General features: G+C 37.7%; 1 protein-coding gene across 5 annotated transcripts in view; it reads right to left on the bottom strand.

Annotated features, from left to right (window-relative positions):
* Nucleotides 1–25271, bottom strand: part of stxbp4 (syntaxin binding protein 4) — a 184544-nt gene that overhangs the window by 13735 nt on the left and 145538 nt on the right. For all 5 annotated transcript variants that reach the window (XM_028818679.2, XM_028818677.2, XM_028818680.2 and 2 more), the window contains one exon: nucleotides 10458–10515. In XM_028818679.2, the coding sequence (XP_028674512.2) occupies nucleotides 10458–10515 (58 nt within the window). The remainder of the gene's footprint in view (nucleotides 1–10457; nucleotides 10516–25271) is intronic.

Below are 25271 nucleotides of genomic sequence, written 5' to 3'. Positions count from 1 at the left end.
TACATTGGAAGAAAGCCTAGGGTGCTAATTGGAGGGATTATATTCCATGGTTGGCTTTGAAGCCCCTGGGAAATCCCCAGAAGCTGCTAGAGCCTAATGTTGAGAATTGAGTGCTGATACTGCAGTTCTCACCAGAGAAAGTCAATGAAGAACTAGGAAAATGAGAGGAGGGGCCTGCAAATCAGGAAATGTTTTTCAAGGTTTCTTTATATTATTATTTTTAAAAAAATCAAACCTTGATCTTGGAGAAATTGTGGTAGGATGGCAATTATGGCAAAGGCAGATTATTACCTCAAATTTCCTTTATTTAAATACTGTACCCTTGAATATTGTTAAGCAAAGCTACTGAAACTTAAAAATGAGTCTAACCCCTTCCATATTGATAAGCATCGACTATTTTCTGGAGGTTTTCAAAAATTTAATTTGATCATGGCATTAAAGAAATGGCATTGTTAAAAAATCAGTGTGGTGGAAACTTAAATCTGATGATACACGCTATAGCTAGTCATATTCATACAGTACCAATGTAAATTAGGCTTGATTATTTTGTAAACATAATCAAAATTTGACTCTTAACACTTTTTAATTGTATGAAGGGCATAATACTTCACATCTGAGATTGCAAACAAAACAAATACAAGAAGCACCAAACAATGGTGGCTTTACATGGATGAAAGGATGTGAGTAAATTTACTGCAAGAAATGTGCACCAACACAAAAAAAAAAAAAAAAGTGCTGGTAGTTGCATTTCAACAATGTATTTAACACTTTCAAGGCTTCATCAGAGACCACAGAATTGCTTACCTTGATTTTGGGATGTTCAATTAAATCTCTATAAAAGCACTGTCCACTTGACAGGCACGCTTAGTGATATTTTCTGAAGAATCAAGAAAGAACTCCTGCCATCTGTACTTAAAATCACTTTTACACTAGCCATCTGTATCCTTTTAGAACACAGGCTTAAGCAGCTTGATTAAAGCTTGCGTTGATTTTATAGTGCTATACGTGGTGATGCATTTCCAGGTACAACCAGCAAATTATATATACATCAGTAAACTGTGGATAATGCAAAAATCAAGAAACACTACATGCATTTTCTCACTGATTGCACAGTAGTTAATAGTTACAAGTAAGCAGAGAGAAATACAAGAATCTGCAAAACAGAATAATGTAGACATAAGCCTGTAATACATTTTAAAAATGGAGACATATTTGTGTTGTTTTAAGCCGTAAGAAATGAATCCTCTTTGAAATCAGAGTCGATGATGCTTTAATCTATGGCCTCCCACACTGCTTCTATTTGTTTCCATCTGAAGCAAAGAACCAAGGCTGCAGGATCCTTTGAGAATTTCCAGCTTTGCTAGCACTGTGCTCATTTTGCTTCAGGTGTAGCTCCACCATTTCCTGCACATTTTATGTTGTTCTGCTGGTGTTATCCTTTTCCTCTAATGAGCTGCATACTGCTATGCCTCCATTGCTGTTTTGACAAGAGTTGTCTGGTTTCCTTCTTTTTCTTTAACATGCTTTTTGACGTGTACCATACTAGTGTGCCATATATCTTTGACAAGGTCAAGTGTAACTGGACCAAAATGTAGACACCGCTCCAGCATGATGGGAGATTAAAATGTAAGGCAGCATTGCATAGTCAGTCACGGTTCACAAAGAGTAAGGATTGTTCTACTACCTTTTAATGATAGGACAAGGAGCAGATTCTCACTTAGCTGAGATTCCCTACACCTCAGACCATAATTAGTCACATAATACAAAGGGAGAACTTCAAATGAGGGCAGGAATTCAAATAGGTTATCTACTGAATATGCTCCAGTGTGAACCACTGACAATGTGATTTGGGATGTGGAATAACTTGGCCTTTCATTGCATGTATTTATCTTTAAAATTCAGAAATAGCAAAAAAATACTGCTTTGCCATGAAGAGTTGGACACAATTTCATGCCAGCAATGTCCGAATCTCCTAGCAAAGCTGTTAAGTTTTTAATCACATCAAATGAATAAATACCTTTGAATACTTTCAAGAAACATGCACTGCCCAGCACCATACACATTTACTATGAACTTGCTCTGATCTAAATGCTGATAATTCAAAACAGACAGGAGAAAGAGAAAAGTCAGGAAACCTTGTCTTCATGCTCACTGGAGCCTTATAAATGGGCTATTGTTATCTTACACACAATAAAGGAGAAAGAGGCACTGCCATCTTTTCTTTGGCATGGTACATGAGACTAAGCTATAGTCCCGCTTTGCTTACAGTTAACTTTTTCCAAAGTTTTAGATCTCTGTGAAACTTTTATACTGGGCTTCTGTTAAGAATGACCCATCTGGGTCTCTGATAAAATATCACTAGTGCTTACATATCCAGGCTCAAGGATGTCTTGTACTGTATGCTTTGTGGGACAGTGAGAATAATATTCCATCCATCCATTTTCCAACCCGCTGAATCTGAACACAGGGTCATGGGGGTCTGCTGGAGCCAATCCCAGCCAACACTGGACACAAGGCAGGAACCAATCCTGGGCAGGGTGCCAACCCGCCGCAGGACACACACAAACACACCAAGCACACACTAGGGCCAATTTAGAATCGCCAATCCACCTAACCTGCATGTCTTTGGACTGTGGGAGGAAACCCACGCACACACAGGGAGAACATGCAAACTCCACGCAGGGAGGACCCGGGAAGCGAACCCAGGTCTCCTAACTGCGAGGCAGCAGCGCTACCACTGCGCCACCGTGCCGCCCGTGAGAATAATATTAACTCAGCTTTTCCAATTTTAACTGACAAGCCCTGTTTGTTAGTGCAAAGCTATTCAATTATAAATTCAGTTGGGCAAAATTTTCAAACCAAGAAATTTAGCTGGGCCAGAAATTTTTAGTGTGCGGTAGGCAGCAGGTAAAAACAAATGTTAAACCAACACAAACGAATGTTTTGAAAAAGAAGTAATGTTTGTTCATGGTTTCCCTTTAAAATTGGTCATATCTGAAACAGGCACATCAAACAGTGTATAAAAAACAAAAAAGCTAACTGAACAGAATATGAGGTAGTAGCAATACTTTTTTCCACTTTTGAAATAAAAAAATAAACATTTTGGTCATATCTGACCTAGGCAGATCTCAAAGTGCATAAAAACAAAATAGCACGTAGTATTAGCAATAACATTTGTTCACCTTTTGAAATAAAATAAATATCTTGGTCAAATATGACCCAGGCACACCGCAAAGTGCATTTAACAGCATAAAAAAAGAACTATCAATAATATCAAAGCTATCATTGCACAAATTCAAAACAAGTGATAACAGTAACTAACACACATGAATACAACATCTTCTGCACACTGAGGGAACATAGGTTCGTTTTAAATCACCACAAGGGTGATTAGCAATGCATTTTTTGAAAACAAAAATATGGCAGTATGCATACGATATGTTTGGATCAAGTTTGAGGTACTGTGAAGGTATAGATGTTTTGTTTATTTGGTAAAAAATAATAAAGTTTAAAATTTGAAACTGAAAATTCGTCAAGAATAATAATTTGTTACATTTATAGAGTGCTTTACTTATTACTCAAAGTACTTTGCAAACTCCATGCAGCGAGGACCTGGAACACAAACCCAAGATCTCCTTGTTGTGAGACAAAGGTGCTATTGTTACTGCAAAACATTGTGTTTGATAGTTTAAAATTCCAAACACAAAATTTCTCTACATTTGAGCCCTACACTCTACAAAAACGTTATATGGTCCTGCAAAGCAATCCGTGCTTAATTTGATTTGGTTTTAAAGAAAACTCCTAACTTTTTGCATGTTTTCATCAAATGCAGTCTAATTTGTTCTTTGTTTTGAGTGTCAATGGTTGATCGTCATCCTCTGCAGGATCGAAGCATGTGAGTGGAGGGCCAATCAATTGTATGAAGAAAAGTGCGGTGACAGTGTTAGTAACGAGGCTCTAACTGGAGTAACAATTAGATTCATTTGTGAAAATCCATGTTCGTACTTACTTGATGAAACTGGAATACAACTGACCACGCAATTGATTATAAAATCTTAATAAAATATCAATATTAATAAAATTAATATGTACTCGATGCCACAACCAGTTGTCACAAAAGTACCAGTACAACTTTCCACTACACACAAAAAAATCAATTTATCATAGACTACTACCACTGCACTGTAGGTTGAATGTTGCTAGGCTACGCGGAGTATTGCGTTCATAGTCTGTACTTCTGTATGAATTTATGTAGGAATTTGTGAAGGCTCACAAAATGTGCTTTTCTCAGTTTTTCCTCTGCACTTCTGGTGGGAACATGGTTTGGGTGACTTGAAGGTAGTTTCTGGGCTGCATAAGGCCCGTGGGCCGCCATTTGAATAGGCCAGGCTCTGGGTGTAGTCCGTAACAAAAGAGTAACCCAGTGTTGTATCATAAGAGCAGAAATACATTCATAATAGAGTTACTGTATATCAGTGGCAGCTAATGAGAAAAATTTTGGTGGGGATGAAGTTTTTAGTGGGACAAATTTAAATAGCACTTATCTATTATATAGTGCCTTTCATATCTATTTCTCATATAGTGCCTTTCATATCTATCTATCTATCTGGTCATTCCACATTCTCTCATGGTCCTCATCATAGTATCAATGCACATCTTGGCTTGTCCAGCACCAGACCCATAGGACGAATCCAGGCTAAAACGTATCATACCCTTTCCACCATGCTGCCCAATCTGATGCCAACTTTCCCATTTCTACTGTGCTATAAAACTTCAGTCCTTGACATCTACAGTCCCTTTATTTCTTCCCATAACTTGCCCTATAGATGTAGAAAGGAACAGGTGCACCTGCCACCCATATTTTATACTACACCTGTCTCTAAATTGCCCAATCTTCTGCCAACTTGCCAAGTTCCCCATTCTGCCAAAACACACACTATAATGTCTGCACCCCTACCTCCATAACCTTCCAATAACATGGACTTCATGTCATTCTCAGGTTCAGACCCAAATGCACTATACTATTATTTCCACAGTGCACCACCGTGAAACGGAACACTGGTTGAAAAACACTGGTGTGAATGACTGCGGCTACTTTGATGTTGTTTGGATTTTTCAGAAAGCTGTTTTAGGTTTCATACCCTCTTTATTATCCACTACACTTCGGTATTGACACTCTGAAACAGCAAACAGGGAAAACAAAAAAGTCATTATGTGCACCAGATCCAGGTAACCAACTTCGTTTGTCATAACAGTCAGTCATTCTCCAACCCACTATATCGTAACAAGATCGAGAAAAAATCCATGTGTAAGCTTGTCCTCGATCACTTGCCTGCTACTGAATTATTAAGTCAGGTCAGTCCGGTCCAAGCTCCTTTATCTTCTTTTTTTCTTCAAGTGAGAAAGTTATGAAGGAGTGTTTCATTGATGAAATAGTCAAATTTTTTTTGATTTCTAAAGTTCCACTTGCGTTTGGCATCTACCTAAAGTTATGCTCACTCATCTGTAGTTATGTTAATGGCAGGTTAGAACTGTGAACCACTGATGTGAACATGAAATAGTGTGCTGACAATTGTCTGATCACATTAGATTAAAAAAACACCTAAAACAATACTAATTCACTGCCAATAAATATGGGAGTGTCCCGAGTGCAGAAAGCTGCGGCCCTGGAAAAATCTGAAATCAACCAATTCAAGTGCAGCCTCAGGTCACTTGCTTGCCAAAAGATCAAGGACTTCCATACACTCTCATTTGGCCGTCGCCCTTCACTCTGGAACAATAGGTATTTACACAGAAATTAAACAAATACAACTCAGAACCAATTTTTAACGGATGTTGACATGATTATCTCGCATTACCGAATTAATTTAAGTAGAGTTTCAGTTCACAGCAGTTGCTGTCACACTGTCAGGCAGCAGCTTCAAAAAGTGTGCGATGCCCACAAATAAATTTACATCCTAACAAAGGAGTGGGGGATGAGAAGCAAGTACAAACAAGCCGTAAAAAAACTGCCACCATTACCAAAGCTGGCAGATGCTAAGAAACTTATAACTAGAGAAACACTGGTGCATTTGACCAGTTAAAGACCAGAAATCTTACAAAAGCACATTAAAGCTGGTCATGAGAGAGAAAACTAAGCTAGGCTACATTTATGTTTTACATTGTTCAATTGTTCTATATCTGTAAATACTTGCACATATTTGCCTTCTATTATTCTTCTGTTATGAATAAACAGTATTGCTTTGTTTATTGCATCAAGTCAGTTTTGTCTGGGTTATTTGTTGATAGCCTATTGCAACATCTGAACCACAAACAGAGAAAGTAAAGATTGATTTGTACATATATTTGCCAATTCATAAATTCTCTTCACAAATTAAAACCTCTATCTTCATGGTCATGTGTCCTCAGATATCCCACAAGAACAACAACAATCAAGGACACTGAGTGTCAGAGCAAAAGTAAAATTTCAGCTTCAAGCTATATTTCTCACAATCAGCAACACTGGCATTTCTTGTGGGACATTAAAACTTGGGTACATTACAAACCTGGCACATTTGTAGTTTGCCTTGGTTTAGCAAATATTCATTTTATGGCTGATATATTTCATAAAAAGAAAGAAAATTGTGGGGGAATGCCACCCTAGTCCTCAGTGAAAACAGAGTTGTGGACACATGCCTAACTTACAGCAAGCCAGATCATAATATATACACACTTAAATTCAAATTATACCACTGCTTTGCAGTAAGGAGACTGTGGAAGATTGTGGGTTCGCTTCCCGGTTCCTCCCTGTGTGGATAGCACTGAGTACTGAGAAAAGCGCTATATAAATGTAATGAATTATTAATGAGTGAATTATTATTATTACAACCATTTTTAACTTAACTAAGATATTCTTAGTTATAATTGTTTAGGCTATGCCAAGTGCCAATTAATGGGCAAGGTTTTGGTGAGAAAGAGTTAACATTGTAATGTCACACATGACCTCCACTGTGTCACTATTACTATAATGGAATCCAAAACAAAACATACAATTGACTAAAGCAGTTGAACATGGTACATCTCAGGATGGATGGCCAGTACAGAAAAGGCTTTAGTGGCACTTATTCATTCTATGAGCAGTGCTAACAGGAATGCTCTTGAAAAGGTATATTCTCAACTGTTCTCCCATTGTATATTTAAACAGTTTAAAGGCTACAGACATTGCTATACTGTCCAGCAATGCACATGTGCCAGGGGAAGGTAAGATGAAACTACACACCACACTATAGGTGAAATGACAATGTAGCCATCTAGAAACAAATATTTGTGTGTTGATCCACTGGGGGCAAAATTATCAGGTGGTTCTCAGGTCTAATAAGGACACATTACATATAACATCTTTCTCACAGGCCACTGGTTGAAGTGCCCTGCTCTACAGTGTCTCAATTCCAATCTCTAATAAATCTTTGGCTCTAACTTTATCCTTAATCCGAGGCACCTAAATCTTGTGGCTCAAACAGATCTCTTGTATATCTTTAAGCCACACCCAATCAGTTCCTTCTGTCACTCAGAACAAATTATTGTTCATTATGTATCTGAAATAAGGCAGTTCCAGGTCATGTCATTAAATAAACTACAGGCCAGATCACTCTTTAGATCCAGGCATGTTGACAGAAAACACAAAAAAGGCACAATACTTATGGGCTCAAACAGGAAACTCAACATGGAATTATCAACGTATCCTTGGATTCTGACCATAGGTGTTAAGCTGACATCGCCATGGAAGTAAAGTAAGTATCCAGTGATGCACTTTTTCACTGATCTAATATGTCATCTAGACTATATTTTTGCAACTTGGCCCTGTGCCGGAAAGCACGTGTAAAGTTCAGAACTTTCTCTACAACTGCTTAATAACAAGAAAAAGCATCTTCAAAGAGCAAAACCAGACATATCAAAACTGGTGAAAGTTGGTTGGCATTTGATCCCCACACTTCAGTCTGTTTGCTCATTCTGTATTTGTGTGCAGCTACAACACAAAACAGGACAACCACAGTGTTTGTTGGATAGGATTAGGAGTATTAAAGTAGCACCACAGCACATATAACCTACATAGAGAGGCAAAAGTGAGGATTTTACATTATAATGTATGATAACAAGAAGAATGAAGTAATACAAGGGGAATTCATTTAGCCTTTTTTCTATATTTATTTATATTTACAAAATATAATAAAGACACTCCACTAAGTATATTAATCTTTTAAAAACACATTTTTCAGCCCTCACTAAGGTAGCATAAACACTAAACATTTTTAAACAAAGACTGAATTTGTGGCTGATGCTTATTACTATTTTCCTCTTTACTTCTCTTGAAGAAGTGTACTGATGCCAATATTTAAGAATAAGGGGGATGTGCAGGACTGCAGTAACTACAGGGGAATAAAATTGATGGGCCACAGAATGATGTTATGGGAAAGAGTAGTGGAAGCTAGGTTAAGAATTGAGGTGATGATTAGTGAGCAGCAATATGGTTTCATGCCAAGAAAGAGCACCACAGATGCAATGTTTGCTCTGAGGATGTTGATGGAGAAGTTTAGAGAAGGCTAGAAGGAGTTGCATTGCATCTTTGTGGACCTGGAGAAAGCATATGACAGGGTGCCTCGAAAGGAGCTGTGGTATTATATGAGGAAGTCGGGAATGGCAGAGAAGTACGTGAGAGTTGTACAGGATATGTACAAGGGAAGTGTGACAGTGGTGAGGTCTGCGGTAGGAGCGACGGATGCATTCAATGTGGAGGTGGGATTACATCAGGGATCAACTCTGAGCCCTTTCTTATTTGCAATGGTGATGGACAGGTGGACAGACGAGATTAGACAGGAGTTCCCGTGGACTATGATGTTTGCTGATGACATTGTGATCTGTAGCGACAGTAGGGAGCAGGTTGAGGAGACCCTGGAGAGGTGGAGATATGCTCTAGAGAGGAGAGGAATGAAGGTCAGTAGGAACAAAACAGAATACATGTGTGTAAATGAGAGGGAGGTCAGTGGAATGGTGAGGATGCAGGGAGTTGAGTTGGCGAAGGTGGACGAGTTTAAATACTTGGGATCAATGTACAGAGTAATGGGGATTGTGGAAGAGAGGTGAAAAAGAGAGTGCAGGTAGGGTGGAATAGAGTGTCAGGAGTGATTTGTGACAGACGGGTATCAGCAAGAGTGAAAGGGAAAGTCTACAGGATGGTAGTGAGACCAGCTATGTTATATGGGTTGGAGACGGTGGCACTGCTCAGAAAGCAGGAGACAGAGCTGGAGGTAGCAGAGAGTAAAAGATGCTAAGATTTGCACTGGGTGTGACGAGGATGGATAGGATTAGATTAGTACATTAGAGGGTCAGCTCAAGTTGGACGGTTGGGAGACAAAGTCAGAGGGGTGAGATTGGGTTGGTTTGGACACGTGCAGAGGAGAGATGCTGGGTATATTGGGAGAAGGATGCTAAGGATAGAGCTGTCAGGGAAGAGGAAAAGAGGAAGGCCTAAGCAAAGGTTTATGGATGTGGTGAGAGAGGACATGCAGGTGATGGGTGTAACAGAACAAGATGCAAAGGACAGAAAGATATGGAAGATGATGATCGGCTGTGGCAACCCCTAACGGGAGCAGCCGAAAGAAGAAGAAGAAGTTCTCTTGTGCCAGCTGCATCACAGTTGCTGAACTAGAGCATGAATCGGACAAAAACACTTTCTCAAAGCTTAATTTACTACATATATCTTATTTGTTTTCCATATAAATATACACTAAACACAACCTCTTTCCAACATTACACATACCAGTTGATATTATCTGAAACATGTTAATTCTTCTTCATATTCTGAAAAAAAAAATCATCTACAGGGCTTGTGCTTCCTGTCTCCTACATTCAAAAATCAATTTATGTATTATTACCAGATTGAGTGATCTCTCTAATGTGCCACAGTGTAAACATATGTCTGGCAATGGCTGCACGCATTCAGTAATTGCATTTTATAAACTGCAGGTTCCTCTGCCTTGCACCCTTTGATTTCAGGTTACCCAGGTTAAGTTGCTGCTCCCAAAGAAACAGATGAGGAGCACAAGTTCAGGAGCTGGATGAATGAAAATCTGTTTTACCAAATACAAGAGGCAAAAATGTCAATAGTTTAACTAAACATACTAGAACTCAGTGGTTGGTTTCTTCCAAATGTGGGCTGCATGCATACCAACTAGTAAACTAAAAAACAGTCAAATAATGTACAAGAAAGTGAAAACTGTGAAAGTACGGGACAGAGAATTAACAGTCAACTTTAAACTGCGAACCACATTAACTAAAATATGAAGAAAGATGTAACTGATCACCCATTCCTAAGAATAAAACAGATAAAGTATATAAGCAGTGCAGAAGAGGCTGCCATCTGTGCTTATCACCTCCACATGTGTAAAAGCTACTGCCTGAGCTTTGAAGTGAGGACTTACTTGATAAAATACTTGATTCCATCTGCTGTGTAAGCCTCTTCCCATCCATATGGGAGACCTGAAACAAAAACACACAGACCAGTGCATCATTTTTGTATACACTTTGATGGACTAATGGCAAGGATGACACGTACTGAGATGGCATTATAACAAAAATAAATGACCAAATTTCAGAATTAAATTTAACCAACATATTTATAACTGATGACTACTTTTCTATAGGCAGTCTTGACCAAGAAAATAATTTGATTCTGAAGAAGAATATAATAAAAAGTTCCATTTAACAGTACATATACTAATATACTTCAAAAATAAAATTAATATGAAAACACTATACACATACACAATTGATATTTTTCCAAAAGGGTGAAGGGAAAATATCCTGGGTTAGGAAGCAAAATATCGGCAAAAGCTCATTACATTAGTAGTACACTGCGTAGCTATCTCCAGCTTCCAACTATTGCTAAACAAATATGTCACTGATCAGACCAAAAAGAACAGCAGAGAAGTGATACAATCATTTATTTATGAATTAAACTGTTTATAATTGTTACTTCTCACCTCTTTATTTACATCCCCTAATATTTAAAGAAGTAAAATAAGTGGTAACATTTCATTGTTAATACATCCACATAAACTTAAAAATTTTGGAGAAGAGTAAAATATTAATTTACATGAATATGGACAATAACACAAAAAGAACAGAAGATAAAGCATAAGAAAATGATATGTCCAAAAATGTAACCTGAAGAGCCCATTTAAACTGCCCATCTTTCCAAGTTTTGAATGTGTATGTATACAAAGCATATACACTAACATGCACAATCTTTGATTGCTGCTTTGAAAGAACACCTGACAAACAGAACAAGGAACTTCCAATTGCTCTCTGGCTGGTTTTGAGGGGGGCAAATTCAGAGAAATTGCCAATCTATAGCATCACCTTCCGTCAGGTTGTTGCAAATTTTTGTGAATTACTACATTAAATAAACACTGTTCCAAATTTTGTATTAAGAGCAGTTGAAATTAAAGCATCTTTTAATTCTTAGGCATTATTCATAAGGCTACAAGAATTGCTACATATTATGTATTTTGGTTGTAATTTTGGAGGACTATTCATTTACAGCTTAAATTTATCACACAACAATAAATCTATTTTAAACTTTAGACTAAAGTGAATGTAGTCTGTATGTGAGAAGTCTCAAATTTAGGGAGAAAACTACATGGAATATTTCGACTTATGCTATTTCTACAAAACCTTCAAGCTAATCTGATTGCTCTATTTGGTATGCACTTCCACAAGCAGTGGCAAACAAGATTATTCTGCACCCTGGATCACCTGACTAGTGTTCTTGCAGTAAGTACTCCACCCTTGCCTCACAAATTTAGTTGGAATTTTGGTTTAGTTTTATGGTTTTTATTAGAGTGTTCATGAGTTTCACTAAATTATAACATGTAAATCACAGTTATAGATCCACCTCTTATTTATGTTTTTAGAAACTGTTGTTCTTCTTTTATTACCTATTTTAAATTGACTCTGTTAACTGCACTTGAACTGACCTAACAGTTCTATCTCTATTTGAACAGATTTTTCTGTTATTATAGTGTTGTAAGATATTGCAGAGCTTTTTTCACTTTTATACTGTAGTGTAAATTTCCCTCCCTTGTGTATGCCATTAATGTCACTATATAAGGGGTGATTGTTTGAATGCATTTCTATTCTAGATTAGGTATTTCTTCATGGAGTAAGGAGATATTTCACAATATAATGCAAATACTGTCTGAATGCATTTCTGAATGATTTTTTTTTTTTTTTTTTTTACTTTGGTTGTATTCTTGAATAAAAGTGCACGCGTTTATTTGATATTTGGACTAAAGTCTTCATACATTATATACTTCACGTCATTATTAGTATAACATGGAAAAAGTTTCTGCTTTAGGCATGGGTTCAGCATTTCTTGCCTCGCATTTCCTTTCATCCTACACTTACCCAGATCTTTGTAGACATGAAATGCATGTGTTCCAAATAATGCTATACTGTATTATTTACCCTATACAACTTCAGGCACCTCAAACGCAGATAAAAAGTCTTCAGCTGGAAGAACTTTTTGCCCAAGTTGAGCTCTGTCAGGGTTGGATAGAATAGCAGGCTGCTTGTGGTGATCTACACATTTACAAAAGAAAAGATGCTGACGGAGGGGTGTGAAGGAATTTAAGGTGGGCCAGGATTGTGTTTTTTCATAGGCTTCAGGGATTCTAGTGCTATCTTATTATAGTGAAAATTCTTAAAAACAATGACTGGATTCTGGATTCAAACAGAGTATGATGCAGCTCCTCCCCAAACCAAGATGAAATTCTGGCGTTTCTACAAAACGTCACTGTGACGCAAACAGACTAGGATTAAATCAGCAGAAAAAGCTATTAGAACTGTCATCACAGTTGTGTACAGATGCAACATCATTACTGAATGAAGTCTAAATACTGAAAAAGGTGTGAAAAGTTGCCTGGATGGAGAGGGTTTGACAGGGGCAGAAGTAATATAGGGCACAGACATGACAGGTGAAGAGGGATATTGATCAGTATCTTACAATGGTAGCCCACACCAGAATCTGAACAGTCTGTCCAAGTTCCAGCATGGGCACACAGCCACTGGGGGTGGCATGCCCTACTTGTTAAAGCAAAAACAGGTGAGTTTAAGTATGTCATGCAATGGAATGCCCTTCATTGATTCCTGCTTTACATCCAATTCTGATGGGACAGGCTCCTATACAGAATCATAAACTGGATTATACTCTACTGAGATAGTTCAAATAAAGCCTAATTAACGCATTCTACAATAATTAAAAAGAGTCTGAGAAGAAATTCAAGATTTGAAATAGTTCTTTAAGGTTTCTTTAACAGTCATAAAGGCAAGGAATAAGACTACTAGTTGAAAACTTTGTAAAACAGCCTATTATAGTTGCTCTGAAAAAAAAAATATATGCAAACTTTGTTGAAATTAATAAATGTATAAAAAGTATTATGACACGCATGGCCAGTACATAAGCACGTTGATAATATTATCAAATTTATGCATTTTCTAATCACAGCAATCAACCATTGTGATGGATTGCACTCTGGATATTAATAGGAAAAAGTACAGTCTATTTAAAATTTCAATGTCTGCAAGCATGCTCTCTCATCATTAAGGGTGCTCTCAAAACAGCTGCCAGGGTCCCTGTGAATAGGCACTCTAGATCTCAGCCTTTGTTTTTTCAAGTACTTTTGACAGAATAAAACAGCACCATACATGGACATGAAGTTGAAATTTTAATATAATGTAGGCTGAAGCTAGGGGCTAAAATACAAAAATTGCATATATATTGGTTGTGCTCTCATGAATGCAAATCAGGCAGCCACAGTGTGACAAAAACAAGCTCTCACTTCCAATACTGGTCTGAAAAGCACCAAAGCATTTTTAGCTCTGTCAAGATAAGATCCCTTGTGCCTAGACTGAATGTTTATTGTCATGTTTAAAGTAATTAACTTTTCAAGAGTCTTTGAGATTCCCAAAGTAAAAAAAAAAAAAAAATTTCAATAAAGCAAACAAAACAAAAAAAAAAATCGGTGTAAACAAAGAAAGCTTTCAGAAATATAAATGATTGTTTATTGTTATCAATTTACAAAATGCAAAGTGAGCGAACAAAAGAAAAATCTAAGTCACATCAATATTTGGTGTTACTACCTTTTGCCTTCAAACCAGCATCAATTCTTATAGGCACACTTGCACAAAGTCAGGGATTTTGTAGGATTATATTCAGGTGTATGATCAACCAATTATACCAAACAGGTGCTAATGATCATCAATGTCACACGTAGGTTGAAACACAGTCATTAACTGAAACAGAAACAGCTGTGTAGGAGGCTTAAAGCTGGGTGAGGAACAGCCAAACTCTGCTACCAAGGTGAGGTTGTGGAAGACAGTTTCATGTCATGGCAAGATTGAGCACAGCAACAAGACACAAGGTAGTTATACTGTATCAGCAAGGTCTCTCCCAGACTGGGGTTTCAAGATGTGCTGTTCAAGCTCTTTTGAAGAAGCACAAAGAAACGGGCAACGTTGAGGATCGTAGACGCAGTGGTCGGCCAAGGAAACTTAGTGCAGCAGATGAAAGACACATCAAGCTTATTGCCCTTCGAAATGGAAGATGTCCAGCAGTGCCATCAACTCAGAACTGGCAGAAACCAATGGGACCCAGGTACACCCATCTACTGTCCGGAGAAGTCTGGCCAGAAGTGGTCTTCATGGAAGAGTTGCAGCCAAAAAGCCATACTTCCGACGTGGAAACAAGGCCAAGCAACTTAAGTATGCACGAAAACATTGGAACTGGGGTGCAGAAAATGGCAGCAGGTGCTCTGGACTGATGAGTCAAAATTTGAAATATTTGGCTGTAGCAGAAGGCAGTTTGTTCGTCGAAGGGCTGGAGAGCGGTACAATAATAAGTGTCTGCAGGCAACAGTGAAGCATGGTGGAGGTTCCTTGAACGTTTGGGGCTGCATTTCTGCAAATGGAGTTGGAGATTTGGTCAGGATTAATGGTGTTCTCAATGCTGAGAAATACAGGCAGATACTTATCCATCATGCAATACCATCAGGGAGGCGTATGATTGGCCCCAAATGTATTCTGCAGCAGGACAACGACCCCAAACATACAGCCAAAGTCATTAAGAACTATCTTCAGCGTAAAGAAGAACAAGACCACCTGGAAGTGATGGTATGGTATCATCGAGTGTGTCTGGGATTACATGAAGAGACAGAAGGATGTGAGGAAGCCTACATCCACAGAAGATCTGTGGTTAGTTCTCCAAGATGTTTGGAACAACCTACCAGCCGAGTTCCTTCAAAAACTGTGTGCAAGTGTACCTGGAAGAATTGATGCTGTTTTGAAGGCAAAGGGTGGTCACACCAAATATTGATTTGATTTATATTTCTCTTTTGTTCATTCACTGCATTTTGTTGATTGATGAAAATAAATGATTAACACTTCCTTTTTTGAAAGCATTCCTTGTTTACAGCATTTTTTCACACCTGCCTAAAACTTTTGCACAGTACTGTATATATAGCAGTTAACTTACACTGACATTTGCATGCATAGTCAGCCTGAAAAGGCTGTGGGCCCTTGCTCAAACCTGTAATCATAATGACTAAAGTCCAGTTGCTTGAGCAACAGACCACAGTCAAGCTTTATTATACTTTTCACTACAAGAACAATCACATAATGCTTTGCAAAGCAAATAATACTAATTAAAGTCCCAGGATACAAAACCAAGAAAATTCAATAACATGATAAAACAAGATTATACGTTAAAGTAGCCCAATTTGCAAATTTAGTCATTTAAACTTCTGCACCCCAGAAAGGAAACAGATTACAAGGAATCAACACCTCCAATATAAGTTTACTGGATATCACCAAGATGGCTCAGAAGAACATGAAAAGGCTGGCTGCTGCTGATGTTGATTGCAATGCTCAGTGCACAGCTTTTATGAGCAAAGCATTCCATATGGCATGATTGAGCTAAAAACTAGAGAAGCACATTTCTGCATACTGGAGCTTTTTCCAAGTGTGATGAACAGACTGATGAGCAGGCTGACCATAAAGATTTTAATGATAAGTGGAAAGACTAGGAAATGAAAAAGGCTTTTTTGGGAGAATGCAATACTTGTTAACTCAGAATTCTGGAGGAGGTTAAAAGTAAAAAAATGTAACAAACCCCGGGAACTAACTAAAAATCAATAAAAGAAAACTTTAGTAAAGGGATCAGAGCTAATAAGGAGCCAGAACAAACATGAGAATTTCCTCTAAACAAAACAGAAGCAAATACAGCAAAGCCACGATACCCAAAATACTGTACTGTCATCTTAAAGAGCCAACACACACTGCTGTGGTAGTCACATGATACCAATCAACCTTGCGATAGGTAAAGAATATGGCAGAAACTGCTACAAAAATACAAAATAATGATATGACAACTGAATAAACTTCTTCAAAGAGGCTGTGGAGTGACATCAAAGCCAAAAACAATAAATATAATAAAAACATAATATATTACAAGAATAATGCAACTCTACAAAGCTTTTAAATATAATATTCAAAATACCATGGACCATTCCTTTCCTGCTGCGATTTTTGCCGTCAAAAGGTTCCAGCCTCTAAAGACCATGAATTGGATTAAGTGGGTTAGAAAATAGATAGATTCTTCTGGATTTGCTGTCTTGCAAATAATTTAATATGAAATTTCACAAATACTTCACTTGTTGACTTGCTTTTGTGGTAGTAAGCATTTCCGCTGTGAAACTCTCCAGAAGATCATTTTATCTACCATACTTGTTATCTTTGGGTATTCTGCTTGCCAAATACTGTACATCTAGGGTTGCCAGATTAGAAAATTAGAAATACGGGACACTCTTAAAATCCCTCTCTATATTACTATATAAATAAATTTATACATGCCCCCTACACATCCAGACCAATATATTATATAAAAGTAGAGACATAAGTTAAAAACACAAAGGAAGGATTTTAATGGGTTATGAGGAAAACAAAAGTAAAATCATCCATTCATCCATCCATTTTCCAACCCGCTGAATCCGAACACAGGGTCACGGGGGTCTGCTGGAGCCAATCCCAGCCAACACAGGGCACAAGGCAGGGCACCAATCCCGGGCAGGGTGCCAACCCACCGTAGAAAAGTAAAATCATTTGAAAATTATTTAATGAAAGTGCAATTACATACATCACAGTTTGCTTCAGAACAGCTTCTGCCTTGTTTGATAAATGTCCAATCAGTGGAATATTCATCTCTAAATTTACACTTACGTTTTGGCATTTTGGGATGGATGGATTAGTTTTTAAGTTAGAAAAAAAAGTGGGCCGTGGCAGGTAGTAACAACACACTTTGTTGACACTGTATGTTGTAATGCTGATACAGAACTGCACAGCAGCGCCGCTGGACAGCAAAATGGCAAGAGTGTCGCTGTCCTCAGCTAACCATAGCAACTGAACAAGTTGCAAACAGGCAGCAAGCACTAGTTTCCTCATTACATTTAGGTTATTTTCATCAAGAGAATCTGAGAAAAGAAAGTATAATTACTTATAAAGTTACAACTAAGTACCGTAAGAGGGTAGTAAATATATATTTTTATTATGAAATTTGGAAATTAACTAAATACGGGACATTTGGGTGTCCCTGAAAGGTCAGTACGGGACAGGGGACAAAATTATCAAATATGGGACATGTCCTGTGTATAAGGAATGTCTGGCAACCCTATGTACATCTAAAGATGGCCATGCTAGTTAAACCAGCACATCTGAAATTATGCTTGGACTGCAGAATTAAAGAATGACTGAAATTTTTCATTTTAAAATCAAATCTTTTTTCTGAACCTTTATATTAATTTGTTTGTGACCTATTTTTACATCTTTTTATGTTTACATCTTGCCTGAAGAAGGGGCCTAAGTTGCCTCGAAAGCTTGCATACTGTAATCTTCTTAGCCAATAAAAGGTGTCATTTTGCTTGCCTTTTCACTACATTCATAATGGCTAACACGGTACAACACCCTAGGACTGTAATCAAAGGTGATAACATAGCAGACGCAAGTGCTTTTTGTTACCTTTGAATTTTTCATTTTATGCTGCCAGCCCTTTTAAGATACACTAGCAGTTTTGTTTTTTTAATGAGGATTTATTATAGAGACATTCAACTTCTTCTGCTTGTATAGAGGTATTCCTTGTACAACCAATCCCCAAACAAACCTGAACCTTCTTAGCTGCATTGACCTGCATTTTCATATATGATTTTCATTCACACCTGCTAAATGACCCTACAAACCTGTAGTAACATGACCCTGGCTTTTAACTTGAATAATGGAAGATACAGATATTTTAGAAAATATGGAAACCTGAGAAAGCAAAAATAATACAACATACTATCTGTCACTACACGCTGGTCTTCCACAACAGTTCCGTCAATAATATATATACTTGGCACAACATGTATCCCTTTTCTACAAATTAGATAACTGGCTGTGAGGAGAGCTCCTCCTTTGTACAGGGTACGGACTATCCCACTCTACCTTAGGTTGTCCAATTCATGCCATCTTTAGGAATCGAAATCCTCCACCAGTGAGTCCCAAAATCACCTGAAATATTATTTTATTAATTTAAATTGGCTGGTTACAAGTTAGACATGATATCAAAATACATAGAATGGGATTTTGTTTAAGAAATGCTGATTGCAAATTATTTATTTATGCAAAAAGATCAGACAATCCAGCTAATTATTTAAATTTCACTAAATATCAAATCTGCAAGGGTCCAATAAACAATTCATAAATTAGCATGTGACATTTTTCTTTTATAAAAATGGTTGCCTCACTTTAAATATGAATTATTTGCTTCAGAGAATATATCATGCAACACAGTAAATCGCCACAGAGTGGGGAAGTTTAATGTTAAAAGGGAAAAAAATGACCTGTCCAAACTGAACTGCACCTTAAGATGTGATTTAGGTATGGAACTATACATAACCCACTGTACCAACTAATAACCATGAATGCATGCACACAAGCTGTTAATAGTAGCTTTATTTAACACTGAACTAACCGCTACTTTATTTATAGTATCCTGAAATTTATAGATCAAAATTGTCAACTTTTTAAACCCAAGTTATTCTAATATATGAGAGGCATATAACCTTGTAGTTCTGTTGAAGAAGTGGGTTTGTGTGTAAATTAATCCATCCATCCATCCATTTTCCAACCCGCTGAATCCGAACACAGGGTCACGGGGGTCTGCTGGAGCCAATCCCAGCCAACACAGGGCACAAGGCAGGAAACAATCCCGGGCAGGGTGCCAACCCACCGCAAGACACGCACAAACACACCCACACACCAAGCACACACTAGGGCCAATGTAGAATCGCCAATCCACCTAACCTGCATGTCTTTGGACTGTGGGAGGAAACCGGAGTGCCCGGAGGAAATCCATGCAGATATGGGGAGAACATGCAAACTCCACGCAGGGAGGACCTGGGAAGCGAACCCAGGTTCCCAGGTCTCCCAACTGCGAGGCAGCAGCGCTACCCACTGCGCCACTGTGCCGCCCGTGTAAATTAATGACACACATATATTAAATATTTAAAGACAGGGTCCAAATTGCCACAGACTTGTCAGCAAAGTGACTCAGAATTTCAAAACACTCTAAAGGGTATTTCAGCTGTAACTTGATTCTAAAATCTTTTTGTCAGGTTCTTTCAACAGTAAAAAGCAGTACAAAGCCTACAAAATGCTAAAGACAACAAATATTTTGTTAGCCTTTTTTAATTTTAGTAAGACAATAACATTCCAGTACTGTGCATGCTGGCGGCGCCTGTTGTCTGATATAATATAAAATCTGCAAAAACTCTGCCAGATATGTAACTAATCAGCCAAATGCAGTTATATACTCAAAATCTTTCAATATCAAGTTAATCACTGCACCTTTATTTTTACCATTCCCTTTTCAATCATGTCGTCTACATGGTGAATATTGCTAAACTTAAACATGTATACTGGAATAAATGTATGCTCTGCCTTCCAGTATGCCACTGCATGTAGCTACAGAACAAACACGTGGCATGTTATACTGCCAATCATCATGGCATCTAACTAAACCATGTATGTTGTTACTGCATGTGATCCAAATAGCATTCAGCCATCATAGACGCCCCACAAATTCCTAATGAGAGCACCATATCATCAAATACCACTCACAGAATGCAAAAAACAATCTTTTTAGTGCCTCTACTGCAAATGTCACCTGTCAGTATCCCTGTAAAAAAAAGGGTGCTAATACTGTGAGCATTGCCAAGCTTTATTGTAGCCTGTTGATGTCATTGTATTAAATAGCTCTGTGTTGTCATCAAACTTCTGAAACTTACTCTAAAGTTAGAAATGTCTGTTTTCATGACCAATATTATGCAGCAAGACAATTAAATTGTTCCATTATCTCCAGTTGCCTTGGGGTGTTAGGTGTGCTAATTCCCCTGATTTGGAAGTTATGAGATATGTAGTTATCATTATTTGGATTGTAAATGCAGAAAATAAGTATTCAGTCTGTTCCAGGATTTAAGCATTTTCTAATTTACCACCATGGAAAGTAAGAGAAGCTTCACAATATCATGCACTTTTTCTTAAGTTCTTTCATCATTTTATAAACTAGTCACCAGGGGCCTCAAGCATAACGGCGTATAATATTCGCACTATAACATGACATAAGCACAAAAACCGAAATGTGCTTACGCACAGAAAAATCCAGATGCAGGAATCTGTGCGTTCGCCAACTTCTGCATTCTTCCGCTACATACATCCCGCTCAGCGTGGAAATAAACGCATGTTCATGCGCCTGCTGTCCCGCCCCAACTCCTCCCAGAATTACGCCTCTTTGAATATGCAAATCAAAATATAAATAGCCCTTAAGCCCAGCGTTCTGTGAAAAGGCAATGGCAAAAGTACGAGGAAAAATAGAAGAATTTCAGCGAATCCCAAATGGAGGCAAAGAAAAACGTACTATTTGTTGGTTTAAACAGTTATATAAGCAACAAAAGGAAGCTGATCGAGTGACATAGTGTGTCGGAGAAACTCAAAAGCTCAAGTTCACAAAGTCGCACGGTGCCCGAAATAAAAAAGTTGTCACATATCAAAGTCGGCGTGAAAAGGCGACTCGTAGCCCACCGTCTGAGTGTCATATGAAAGCTTATTAGGATACAGTGAAAAAAAAAAGGCACACAGTGTGAAAAAAGCATGAAATGTAAACTTTAATCTCGAAATTTCCACTTTAATCACGTAGTTTATTTTGTCACTAAAGTAGAACATCATAAACTTCATCTTAAAATCATTTAATTTACTAGTTTCTCAAATCCCATCGTAACTAAAGTAGCACGTTAAATGCTTTGTTGTGTATTTGATCTTATATGTGCTCTGTGTGTCTGAATCACTACGTGCTCTTCCTCCAACAGGACACAGAATCCATTACGTTCGTAATATTATAGCTCTCTGAATAATTAACATACTGAGAAGTATACGTGATATCATTTTCATGATGATATGAGTTAAAGCATGTTATTAAACATGGGAACACGGTGGTGCAGTGATTGTTCATGTCTTACACAAGAAGCTTGCTGCACCATGCGCAACCTTCAATGAAATGCTTTATTACAGAAGTACTGTCTTTTTCAAACGTACTAACCCCCAATTCCTGTCCCTACTTTTCTTTCTCCAAATACCCAATCGCCACACAATCAGCTCTGTAATAGACGTTAAGCCATCTGTAACCTTAGAATGCCGATTCTTCAAAACTTTTAGAGAACATTGAAATATCGTCGTAATGTTTAATTATTCTATCCATCTATCCTTCCAGTGTTGCGCCACCCACAGCATGAAATACAGCGCGAGGCAGGAACAAACCGTGAACAAAGCTCAAGCTTGCTAGCGCTGCAGCACCATGTAGTTAAAGTTTTATCTGTATAATATAATCAAAATATTTTGCTGCATTTCATCTTAAAAATGATATCGTCATCATATGTAAATATGCGCTTTATAAAGTGGCTCAGGTTGTGCAATATTATAACTGTATCATAAGTACAATTACCTCACAGTAACTTGCAAGTACAAACAGTTCTACAAGGAGTACTTGATGGACTGATTTGAGTGCGTGTATAGTTCTTGGGATGAAACGGTTTGTGAACCGCGAGGTCCGAACAGGAAAGGCTGTGAAGCGTTGTTAAGATAAGAGCAATTCAAATAGCAAATGGCTGAGGCAGCGAGTGCTTGATGCTGTATACCGATAATTCTGTTTCCAATAGCTGAAGATCTGTGATTCACACTCAAATACAGTGATATAAATACTCCGAGTGGTGCAGTGAGAGTACTATGGAAAAAAATGATCCGCTGTGGCAACCCCTAACGGTAGCAACTGACAGAAGAAGAAGAAGGTGCAGTGAGACTAACAACGCTAAAGCAGTTATGGTATTTAGAATAGTTTGACCATTCTGTGGACCATTATATTGTTACAGGTTAATTACAATCAGATGCATTAAATTTATGAACGATATGCGATTAATTTCAGTGTATTTGATAAAGCCGCCGTCGTGGATGTGGATCTAAGAAAGGGTAACCACACAGGAACAGTAGCAGTGCTTTGACGCTGGGTGCTGCCAGTCTGCAAAACCGAGCGGAGAACTTGCGTACAACAGAGTATGAAGTACTGTGGAAAAGTGCGTGGCTTTACGCCAAGTGTAGGTTTTATACATCGCAATTTGAACAGGGAAACGTTCTTACGCAACATTTCTGTGGGTACGCACTGTTTATACATGAGGCCCCAGGCCCTTAGAAAACACAACAAACAATCATCCACCAAGTTTCACTTGCTGTTTCTATTTTGGCACTTTGACGATTACATTTTTCTTATAAATAATGGACATTTTTCTAAAAGATGGGTGCTAGGTAAGCTCACTTTTGTGTAGTTATGCCTCCGCAGCTGATGATGTAGGATTTCATGTTCCCATAAACAAAGATAACAGAGAGGCTATAGGGTAGTCTTTTCAATCTTTAACTTGGCACACCTTTAACAGATTAACTACTTCCCCAACACTTGCCGATGAAGCTATTTTACACATGCTCATTTTACTGATCCTGCTATTTTGCACATGCTCATTTTACTGATGCATTTTTTTGCATTTTACCTTGTAATCTGCTCATACATATTTTGGGCTTAATTATGGCCAAGCTGTAGTTATCTTTCTTTCATATGTTATTAACCTAAGCAGTATATCTGCTATAGATAATCACTCTGACTTAATCCCGGATTTTTGAGATTTACTGTATTATAGCTCTATGAGCATGGGGAAGGTACTATATAAATAAAATTTGATAGCAGTATTTTTACAATATCTGCGACCATCACAGGATAGACAAATGCAATACCCATGCAATGGAAATATTGTACTTAGAAAATAGTAGATACTCTCAGCCATCTACATCCTTGTGTTGCAAATCATAATATGTGTTTTGCATTTGCTCAGCTAAACATGGAGACAAAAACATTCAATTTACGCCACAGCCAGTCTTCTTTTCAAATTCATAAATGCTTTTATATACACCCCTACATCATCACAGGCTGCCATTTTCTGAAAAGGATTGTACAGCTTCAGGATAAGCTGAACTTAAATTGCCCTTTGTCTCTGTCATTGATTTGTAAGGGCAGTATATTTCCTCTTGTTTGTATCTGTCGTACACCGTTTGCCTCAATATAAGCCATGATTGTATTCTGCTGGTTGAACAGAGTGATTACTACTTACATCAACTAGGATAAAGCATCCATTTCTTTTTCTGGTCTCTTTTGTTATGCCTAAGGCTCTTTTAGGGGTTGTTTTACCACAGTTTCCATCAGTGTGATGAGCTGTGGCCTGACGCTTTCATGATTTCTTTTAGTAGTTTTCTTTTTTCTTTTTTGAAGATCTTCAAGCTTTATCATTTGCATTATCTTTTAAATTTATATTAACTATATCCAAGTTCTCTACAAAAGGAAACAGTGGTGAACTAGCTAGTTCTCCTAAAGGGAACCTTACAGCTATAGGATCCAGGATTCAATTTCAAGACATACCCCATTTTGTGCCAAGTATGTATTTAATTTTGTGTTCATGTGGTGACATGGCACTCCAATTTACTCTCAAATACAAAAAAATATGAGAGCTGGAATGACTGGTAATTTCAGGTTAAACCAGAGTAAGGAAGTGAGGGGTGTGGGTGTACATGTGTGATTATGCTGTGTGTTCTTAAGAGATTAAGCTCCCCTAAAACCTGGCAGTGGATATAGTGGGTTTAGAAAATTGACCACATCCAAAGGCATGCCAGTATCCATAACACACATGTGCAAGATAACATAATGATCTCACCGGCATAATGTTCATATTAACAGAGTCTATCTTCTAATGAAGTGTTTATGTTTAAAAATTGTTTTATATTTATTTATAGTCAGTCTGTGTAATATTAAGCTTCAGCCCCCAATGACGCTAAACTGGATTAAGCAGGTTTGATAATACTATAGTTGTAACATACACTTTGCATACTGTAAACTTAGCCACTTGTAGTTATTCAACTAAACAAGCTCATCTGTAACCTAGACCCACAGTATATGTCAGACAAGAGCCACTAGAAACTCTGCTAAATTATACTGGAAATTTAATAAAGACATTTTTTTCCATATTTTCCTTTCCAGCTTCACATAAAAAAATTAAAGCTGTATATGTCACTTCAGTACTAGTTCAATTAATTCTTCTCTCTGTGGAAGAAGAAGCCTTTTATGTCACTCCTTATGGTTAAGGGCCTGTCCCTGGTTCGGCCAAAAAAGAATCAGTAGATAATTTGATGAAATTGAAATCTACTGACTGCTATCTTAAAGTATTTGACAAGTCAACTACTGAAATCAATAAAGCAGGACTCTTTTTCTAAATCTCTCCGTGTACCCTCTGCAGTTAAAATAAAAGACAGAAACTGCAACAAATAAAAAAAGTTCAGTCTAAACTGGTTTTGGGCATCACAGAAAACCACATTTGCCACATCATGGCATATATAGGTTCAAATGTTTCATGTATAAGTTGGAACTAAATGACACAAAAGGGCAGCTGTTCCTTTTCCTTAGTGCAGTGTATATAACAAACAGAGATTAGACCAAACCATATAAATGCTACACAGCATATTACAATTGAGGTATGAGGATAATGTTCATTTACTTCAAACTG

The sequence above is a fragment of the Erpetoichthys calabaricus genome, chromosome 14, assembly GCF_900747795.2.
Source record: "Erpetoichthys calabaricus chromosome 14, fErpCal1.3, whole genome shotgun sequence".
Taxonomy (NCBI): Eukaryota; Metazoa; Chordata; class Cladistia; order Polypteriformes; family Polypteridae; genus Erpetoichthys; species Erpetoichthys calabaricus.
Note: the sequence above shows the minus strand (reverse complement) of the source record. Positions and strands in the feature narration are given on the sequence as shown.